Source organism: Octodon degus, unplaced genomic scaffold, assembly GCF_000260255.1.
Source record: "Octodon degus isolate 3935 unplaced genomic scaffold, OctDeg1.0 scaffold00011, whole genome shotgun sequence".
Lineage (NCBI taxonomy): Eukaryota > Metazoa > Chordata > Mammalia > Rodentia > Octodontidae > Octodon > Octodon degus.
In genome coordinates, this window is record NW_004524587.1 from 4,503,727 (window position 1) to 4,513,443 (window position 9,717).

General features: G+C 51.8%; 1 protein-coding gene across 1 annotated transcript in view; it reads right to left on the minus strand.

Moving 5' to 3' along the window:
- Positions 1–5,376: 5,376 nt before the first annotated feature.
- Syce1l (synaptonemal complex central element protein 1 like) overlaps positions 5,377–9,717 on the minus strand; it is a 12,229-nt gene continuing 7,888 nt past the window's right edge. The window contains exons 3-10 of the mRNA XM_004625986.2: positions 8,959–9,018; positions 8,712–8,786; positions 8,180–8,227; positions 7,892–7,946; positions 7,299–7,362; positions 6,517–6,586; positions 6,368–6,455; positions 5,377–6,254 (exon numbers count right to left, since the gene is read on the minus strand). Coding sequence (XP_004626043.2) covers positions 6,041–6,254; positions 6,368–6,455; positions 6,517–6,586; positions 7,299–7,362; positions 7,892–7,946; positions 8,180–8,227; positions 8,712–8,786; positions 8,959–9,018 — 674 coding nt within the window. The 3' untranslated portion in view covers positions 5,377–6,040. The remainder of the gene's footprint in view (positions 6,255–6,367; positions 6,456–6,516; positions 6,587–7,298; positions 7,363–7,891; positions 7,947–8,179; positions 8,228–8,711; positions 8,787–8,958; positions 9,019–9,717) is intronic.

A 9,717-nucleotide genomic window follows, 5' to 3' on the forward strand; every position in this document is an offset into this window, starting at 1 on the left:
CGCCCTCGGCTCTGACTTGTCTGCCTTTCCCGGTTTCCTGGCTCCCACGAGCTGAGCAGTGTTCTTTTGCCACATCCTCCTGCCTGGTGCAGCTGCGTCCACACAGACTTTGGAGCAGTGGAGTTGGACCTTGGAATGAAACCTCTGAAACCATGGGCCACACTAAGCCTTTCCTCCCCTGAGCTGTTTTTCTCAGATATTTGATCACCATGATGAAAAGCCAATATGACGGCATCATAAACACTCTCATGCCATGTCATCTAGGTGTGCTGCATCCCTTTCATAAGAACATCTGCACAATGTTTTACACGCTGACACTGGTCTTTCAGCGCAAGGTAAATTACTCACATTTATCCCATGATTGCACGTGTTCTGCCCTGTCTTCCTTGTTCTTTGTGATGAGGCTGTGATTTCTGTTAAAGATCCTTGTGTGTGAAACCAGAGTCTTCGGCGCATGCCCTCTTGGGCCACAGCCATGTTGAGTACACTAATGTAGTCTAAGATTCCTTTCAGAGAACAAGAAACTCATGAAGCAGCAATTACCTCTAGAAAGAAATGCAAACTATATAGGGATGTAGGGCAATTATGCTACATTCTAGGAAAATATAGTTGCTTGCAACACAAGGCTCTTCTTTCCAAAGGGGATACTAGAAGCTTGTGGATGTGTTTCAGGCATTGTAAGTAAAAATAAGTTTTTTTTTTTTTTTTTTTTTCAGCATGCTAAAATCCTGAAAGGAGAATAACACCCTGCCTGCATGATTCAGTATTATTAAAACAGTCACCTGGACTACGTAGATCACACAAGACACCCCAGAAACACTGATGTAAGCTGCTGGTAAGTCAATTTTGCTTTCGTAGACAGCTTCAGTATTCCTAGGTGGAGTCCTGGCTGAACACACAGAAATGTGTATCACTCCTATCACATGTAAATTCAGAATGCCCTTAGTGAGGAAGGGGAGGAAACCAATACCTTATTTTGCCCAACAATTTTACTAGAGTGATTGCCTTAATTTCTGGCTTACAGGTGAGATAACTGGAGTTTAGATAGGAAACAAATTTGTCCCGGGATGCAGTTTTAAATATGAGCACTCAGGCTTGGACCTGAAGATTCAGTCTCCAAAGGCTGTCTTCTAACTTTTAACTCACCCACAAGGACAGCCATGAGAAAGTGGAAATATGCAGACGCTCGCTGGTGTGATAGTTCAGGGCACCTCAAGCCTAAGCATTGGAATCATCTGTTGGGGCTGATAAACCCAGCAGAACGTCTAAGGCAATAGGCCCGGGCCAGGATCCAGCTGTTTGCAGTTTTTGTAGGTTCCCAGGTGAGACTGACGTTTCTAGCCCAGAAAGCACTACCTTAGTCAATACTAGAACCGTTATTTCTTATTTCTGGGTAAGTGGTTGCATTGCCAAGAGTACATCACTGGCTGGAAAGTTTTAAAGTAAATATACTCAGCCCTGGGCCCTATCCCAGACTGGTTGAATCGCACTCTCTAAAAACAATTCTGGGCATCTTAGTCATTTTCTCATTACTGGGACAAGACACTCAGCACCCTGAAGTTAAAAGAGGAAAGGCTTGCTTTACCTGTGTTTGCAGAGGCTTTAGTCCATGGTCGGCTGGCTCCAAGGCAAAGGGGCATCAGTCCGCAGCAAGGCAGGCAAGAAGGCAGCACCGTAGCCCCATCAATGCTCCCCTTGCCTTCCTTCCCCTCCAGGCTACAAGCCTATTGGTTGGTACCGCCCACACCAGGTGGGCCTTCCTATTATCCACGCCAGAACTGCGCTACACCAATCAGTGGACACGCCCTTAACTCACCTTCCGCACTCTAGATGCAGCCAGCTTGGAAATGCCCCACCTATGGCTGCATGAGACCTGGGGGGCTGGGGGGGGAACATCAAGATACAGCATCACTGTTTTCCCAGTGCCGCTACTGATTCTGGTGCCCAGCCTGCTCTAAGATCAGTGGGTTGAGGCAAATCTACAGGTGTGCCACAGGTGTTCCGGTGCTTGCAGTCAGGAACACACGACTGTGTCTCAGGTGGTCCAGACTCTTTTGGCAGGCAAATAACTCAACTCTGGACTTTTCTTTAATTGGGTCTTGGGGTGTCTGTGTAGGGTAGCTATTAACTCTCCCCATGCCTGACAGGAAGCAAAGTCATGAGTGTTCATAGCATGCCTGGTATCAGACCCTTAACCAGCCTTTGAGTGTTATCTCACTGGTGTCCAGTTTATTCCTACCAAGGAGGTAGCCACTGTTTAGGAAAACCCTGACTGGAAGAGGGCTGGGTTTGGGTGTGTCTGTCACAGGAGACACAGTGAAGTGAGGCTGAGCCGAGTGAGGTTAGGGTACTGACGGGAAGTCCAGTCAGGAGGCAGCAGGAAATTCAATCAGCAAGTGGGAAACACAAGAGAGGGCTTATGGGGCCGTCTGTGCATCTGAGCCCAGATGAAAGGTCATGGGTCTGTCCCTGTGGCTTTCTGGGGAGCCTGTGAATTGGCAAAAGAAACAATGTGCAAAAGAAAAACCCATGCTCGTGACTCTGGGGTTGACTATAGGTTATTTTACAGCCAGCCACTCTGAGGGTGCTGGGTTTCTGGATTAGCGGGTTGAGGAACACCTGGGCTATCCCATGGACACTCATGCAGGGAGGGGACGCTTTGACCAGGCCAAAGGTGATTAGGTGCCCCCAGCATCAACTTGCTGCAAGCCTACAGATGGGCGCCTAAAAGTTATCGACACTGACACAGGTCTCTTGCCTCTTCCCACAAGGGAGAAACTTTTTTAAAATGGCAGATGAACATGCATTGACTTACCTCAGGTAGTAAGGGCAAAGCAAATGCATATTAGAAATATAAGGCTGCATTTCTCCTGTTAAAAATAAGAAAAAGAACTCCTCCAACCCCTGACATTTTTTCCCCATAATTTTATTGAGACAAATAGCAATGAGACAGCTTCAAATCAAATTGGTAGGACAGTTCCAATAATTAACACATTGCATACTCTCTTCCTAGTGGTTCTTTGCTGTACAAGATGCAGACATGACATCCTATTTACAAACACTATTAGAACAAATCCCTATTAGAGAATGCAACTATATATCTATCCTAACCACTTTGAATGCACAGATACAAAATGGACACTCATCTGTATCCCCTTTTTTTGTTTAGTTCCGTCATTTGAATATTATAGGTGTGTTAACTCAGCAAAATATTCTAAAAGAGTCCAGTAGTCCATAATAGTATTGGGTCTTCCCAATACTATTCTGGCAATGTCAGAAATTGTTGACCTGAGTCCCCTACAGCTCATGATTTTACTTCTTATACTTTGTTTTTATACTTTTCTGTTGGATGGTTAAAACCAAGATAAAGCAGGACCTATGCAACAAGAGTTGTAGTTTTTGGGTCTGATAAGGTCAGTCAAATCCCCCCAGGATTTATCCTGAGATCCTGTACCTCAGATTGTAGACGCTTTGTGTCTGCCACCCCTGACATTTTTGAAGAGATATCAGAAGGATTAACTAGCAGTACACACAGGACACGCTCCAGAGTGGAATGTGGGTGCTCAGAGAAAGAGGCACCCCCTGATATTTCTCAGGACATCTACTTAAGGAAACGTGTTGTCAATTTGAAATGCATTTAAATCTTTTAAAAAAGCTAGCATGTCACTTGCTGCCTCTTTCCACCTTCATGATGCAGGATGGTGTTTCTCAAGGACCCAAAAACCACCTCTCTGAAATGTAAACTCAGAGATTACACTAACTGCCAATGTAGTGTGTGTGTGCATGCGTGTGTGTGTGTGTGTGTATGTGTTGCCCTGCTCCAAAACTGCCAAATGTCATTGATTTTTGTTTATTTATTTTGCAGTAGTGGGGATTGAACTCAGGACCCTGCCCTTGCCAGGCATGTGCTTATTCTACTGAGCTGTCTCCCTAGTCCCTGTTTTGTTATTTTATTTTTTTGTTTGTTTTGGTGGAACTGGGGATTGAACTCAGGCCCTTGTGCTTGCCCAAGGGAGCACTTATTCCACTGAGCCATCTCCCCGGCCCTGTTTTGTTATTTTTGACACAGGATCTCACCTTGTAGTTCAGACTCCTAGTGATCCTTCTGTCTCACCCTCCCTAGTACTGGGATTATAGGCATGTACCATCATGCCCATTTCTGGGGTGCCACAGCATGCAGTGCCAGGTACAGAACTCAGGACTTTGTGCTTGCCAGGCAGGCACTTATGCTGCTAAGCTATCTCCCCAGCCTGACTTTGCAATCCTTTTATGCAGGTTGCCTATGATAACCACTCTCTTCTGGTTTAATGCTTATTCAATAATACAACTGCTGGGACCAGGGAGATGGCTCAGTAGAATAAGTGCTAGTCTGGCAAGCGCAAGGGCCTGAGTTCAATCCCCGGTAAAAAAAAAAAACAAAAAACAATACAACTGCCTTCCTTATGTTTTGCTTTTTATGGAGTACTTTTGTGAGCAATTTTCAGCTTATTTCTCCATCAAGCTTACAAAGGGAGCAGGACTGAGTCCCAGGAAGGAACCAGGACTCCAGGCCTACCAGCATGCTGCAGTGTCTGCTATCATCCGCTGCACAGGTCTCTTCTCCTGAAGAGTCTACAAGGTCCGTGATGACAACTGTGACTCATACATTTCCTGGAACTTTTTCAATGACCAACAAAGTGGCAGGAACATGGCAAACGCTTCACAAATACATGTTTGAATTGCTGCCCTTTGAAAGCATCAGTCAGGTGGATTTCAACTTTAATTCGTGCTTTGGTTCTAATATAGTCTATGAGGCTCCAGTGGCTTCATATGTTGGCACTTAATTCCCTCTCAAGGCAGTGAGAAGGTGGAGTCTTAATTCAACCATAGTGCTTAGGGTGGGGCCTTAGAGAAGCACACCATTGAATTCTGGTGACTTTAAGGAAACTCAGATGTGTGTCCAGCCATGTGATGCTCTGTGTCACCTCGCGGCTGTGGCCATAAGGTGATCGCTGGATCTGGCTCCTCGACTTTGAACTTCCAGTGAGTCAAGATAACCCTCTTTTCTTTAGAAAGCTACACAACCTGGGGTGACACAAGCTACAACATTCACCCACAAGCTGGCGGTGTGGGTGGAGGAGAATGTATGCCTGGAGCCGAGGATATAGCAATGATGTGGGCTGCAGGACAGGACTAGTTAGTTCTTGCCTAGTTTTAGTTTCTTCATGTGTTAGGACACACATGGTCCGCTACCAACAAAACCTATATGCTGTTTATTGTGTAGATTTCCTGGGAGAATGAAAATTCTCTTAATGACAGTACTTAGGACTAAGAACTTTCCATACATTATCAATTAATCCCTGCAGTGACCTTTATTTTGCAGATGAAGGAAGTGAAGCCCAGAGAAGTAATTTGACTGACGCGCACAGCTGGCAGGCAGAGCTGGGACCCTCTGCGCTGGTGTCCTGGTGACACATGTGCCCTGGCCCTCCTGGACAGTGATCGGCCACCTGGAGGACCTCAGAACCTCTCCGCCTCACCGTCCCTGCCCTACACTGTCCACAGCTGGCCCTTCTTGGGCTCCTCTCATTTCTTCCTAGCTAGTTTCTTTGTAGCTCAGTTCTGAGATATTTAACTGGCAGGCGATGGGTGTAGAGGCAGCCAGGAGACCCAAAGGTTGGCCATCCTAGCCGAGGACTGCGGGGACATTGGGTGTGGTGTGCTTGAGGTCCTGGAACCCATGACTGTATGGCTGAGAACCCACACTGATGGGACAAGTGCAGGCGGACTATCGCGAAAGGCTGGAGGTGTGCGCGACCACAGAAGCCCACCAAGGGACCCGAGGTCTGGCCTGGGTCTTCAGCAGGGTCCCTCAAACCCTTGCAAAAGGGGTGGCTCGGGAACCCAGTCTTGCTGCCCTGCACACCCGCCTGACCATCGAGCCACCCGCCAGCCCGCAGAGGCAGCACACGCACCCGAGCCCAGGACAGCCCAAGACCGCGTCTTTATTTCGGGGAAGCCCCGTGAAGGCGGGCGGGCGGGCGGGTGGTGCTGCTGCTGCTCACGGTGCGGGCTCCGCCTGCGGCTCCGGTTCGTCCTCTGCGTCGCAGGCCTGCAGCGGCGAGAGTGTGGCTGCTGGCCGACGTCTGGAAGCCGGGTCACCCTGTTCCCTCGACCCCGCCGCGTCTTCCCCGGCTCTGTCCTGGCCCCTCGTCTCCAGCCCCAGGCCCCATCTCTCTCCAGGTTCCTCCAAACTGCGGAGCTCCGCCAATAGCCTGCGGAGGTGAGAGCAGGAGGCTAAAGCCTCAAAGGCAGGAAGAGGCCTGGGCGCCCCAAACCCCAGCGGCGCGGCGGGGGCGGGCCGGAGTGGGGCGGGGCGCAGCCTCACCTGCCAGACCCTGCTGGGGCGGCTCCGAGCTCCGGCGTGGGGCGCAGCCGATGCTCCATCTCCTGCAGCCGCGCTCGCAGCCGGCTCCCTGCAGAAGGGGCGGGGTCGTCAGAGCGCCGGACCTGGGTCCCCTCCCGGAGTCCACTCACCGTTCGCCCGCAGGTGCTCCCGGTTGCGCTCCAGGGCGCGGATGTCGCGGGCCAGTCGCTGCTCCAGCACCTGCGGGGACACAGGAGCTTGTTCGCCCGTCTGCCGGTTCTTACCTTCTGTAGGTCATCTTTCACTTCACTATGAGCTCAGGGTTCTGCCGCGGCTGGAGACCCGCTCCCCGCAGTCGCTCAAGTCCCTGGGTGCCTCGAACTTCCTTTCTCCTCTTACTCCACGCTTCACCATCCGCGTCTCCTGCGGGCTGTTCCGCAAACTCGCGGCGCGGTCAGCCCGGGGTCTTCGCTCCCACCCTCTCCGCTGCCTGGGACGCCAGGACCCACACACCTGGGCGGCCTCCTCCCTGTCCCCATCTTCGTCTACAGTGGCCACCTGCGCTGGGGCCTTCCTCGGGTGTCCTGCTCTGTCGGACTTTCCCAGGTAGGGTCTACACCAACCAGCCTGCCCCTGCCAGCTTGGGATAGCATTCGGGTGCCTCGCCCTGCCCGCGGAATGAAGCCTCCGTAAGGACTCCCGCCTGCCACTGCCAGGTGACCTCCCCGGACACTAGAGAAAGCAGGTGCTGCCAGGCTACTGTCAGGACAGCGAGAGCAACGCCGGTGTGGCAGTGAGTAGTGGCGCAGCGTGGCCGCCTGGAGGCACAGGGAGTAGGGAGTCAAGGACACTGTCATGGCAGTGGTCTGAGCAGGTGTGACCCAGGGTGGTCAGCAGAGACTCTGGGGGTCAGGACGGGAGTGATTTGGGGGGGGGGGTGGCAATGGCTCACACGGAACTCCCAGAGGTCCTTGCGCTGGGCCACCAGATCCTTCTGCTGCTCTTCCACAATCAACCTTGGGGTTGAAGGAAGGGAGGAAGTCACATGCCAGCTGGCCTGAGGCGCCTTGGGCACAGACCTTCAGGTCCTGGTCTCTAGGGAGAGGAGGCCTCCATAGAGAAATGATGAGTGCGGGAGAAATAAGGGAAAGCTCACCGGAAGGACAGACAGGAGCCTGGATGGATGGGTGGTGAAGAACTGAAGGGGGTGGGGTGGGGGGCGTAGAGAGACAAGTGTGAAGACGGAGAAAAGATGAAAGCGTGGTTGGAAGCTGAAGATGCGGTTACCTGATTGGGTGACCTAGGTGAGTGGATATAAATAGGTGAAATGAGGAAAAGATAAGAGGGTGTATGCGGCCAGGTAGGCACATGGATGAGCACACAGAAGGCAACAAATAGGTGGCAAAGGCCGGCAGCTGACAGGGCAAGACAGAATAACACCAGCGGGTGGAATTGTTTAATAAAGGAACACGTGACTATGAGGAGCGAGTATCTGAGGTCCATGACTTTGGGCGAAAAGGTGGGGCTCTGGGGCAGGACTCTTACCTGGGAGTCTCCCCTTCTTGGACCTGGCGGTGCTGCTGGAGGATCACGAGCGCCTCTGTGGAGAGAAGAAGCTGGATGGCCCTGCCCTGGGCAGAGGGAAGGGGCGACCAGTCCAGTTGGGCACCCGCATCCCCTAGAGGGCTCAGGTGTGTCCTGAAGGGAGGAGGCCGCTGAGAGGTCCAAGCAGAGGCGAGCATCGGAGCATGGGTCTCAGCAGACGCCCCAGGATTGAGTCTGGGAGCGTGGGGGGCATGGTGCCACAAGGAAGACAGGGCAGCCGGTGGATACCTTGCTTTTTCTTCAGGATCTCCTCTAGGTGCATTTTCTCGCCATTCACTGGAAAGCACAGTGACGCTTTTAGCCCGAGGCCAACATCCCATGTTCCTATGGCGACTTCATGCAAGAAGCAACAGCACAGGGCCCTAGAGGAGGCCCCACCCTGCCCCATCTGCCCAGGAACCATCCTAGTCTGGCTTCTCCCCTCCTGTGCCCACTGTCCCTGTAAGTGCCAAGGGAGTGAAGACCAGAAAGAATGTACAGAGTTTACACTGGGTGAAACAAAGACTAACAGGCAGGAATAAGGGCCCTGAAAGACATCAAGCATTAGAATGAGAGGACAGAGAGATGAAACCCTCAAAGCAGGACTTTCAGGGCCAGGTGAGCTGAGAGCTGAATAATGACACGACAGAGCGAGAGGTCGTCTAGATAATGTGGGCTCAGAGAATCACAGAGAGGGATCAGCTCATGCCAAGGCCCTGAGGCAGGCGCAAAAATAGCAGTGATCAAAGGCTCTCTGGGTGTGTCTTCTGGCCCCACTTACAGGAGTCTAACTCCCTATTCAGGGCCTCCCAGAGAGCTTTGGTCTCTCTCAATTCTTCGTCGGATTTCTTCTTTGCTGGGTCAAGGAAGAGAAGACACTCTTGAGTGCAACTTTGCCCTTCTCCCGGCAACTGTAACATCGCACGCTCGTCTTCTAACAGCCTCCCAGCTGGACTGGGTTTTCTAGATAAAAGCAGAGGCATTCGAAATCTAGGCACGGTCTGCTGGCCCCAGCTGGCCCGAGTTACCTTGCTGAAGCTCGTTAATCCGCCGAATCAGGTCTTCAATCTGTGGCTCCAGGGTTCCCTCTGGAGAAAGAAAGGATTAAGTCAGAGAAGGCAGAGGCCTGGCTGCCCTCAGTGGTGGGCCCTGAGGCCTGGGCTCTGCTGCTTGTGTACCAGCAGGCATCTCCTGGGCACATGAAGTGTGAGAGATCCAGGAAGGCCTTCGCAGGGTTTGCTGGGTGGGAGTGGTGGATGCCGAACAGACACATGAGGCTATGTGGGCCGCAGTACGTGCTGGGAAGGGCGATACTGTGGACGGAGGTGTGGGAGCAAAAAGGTAGTATGTGTTTTGCTTCTTGAGAGAAGAAAGGATGCCAGATTAGTCCAGCACAGCAGGCCCTGGCCTCTGGGCTTGGAGTGAGGAGCAGGAAGCCTCAGGGCCACAGGGATCAGGGCTACGGCCTGTGCCCATGGCTGTGGGATGCATGCAGAGAAGTAGGGAAAGGCTGGTGTGGTTGGAATCCTGCAGGAAGGTGGGGACAATTAGGGAATGGTGGAAAAGGAGATGACTCCAAGCCCCTGGGAACCACTGTGGAGGCTTCTAGACAGAATTCTGTATGTGGCAGAGACCATCCACCTGTCCTACTCTGCTAGAAGTGCAATTGCCAGTTCTGTCAATATGGATCCTGGAGCTGGTCTCAACTGAGAAAGGAGGGAAACAGGACTTTCATGCTGTTGGTGGCAACCTGCAAGTTCCCTGGTGACGGAGATTACTGTCCCTTT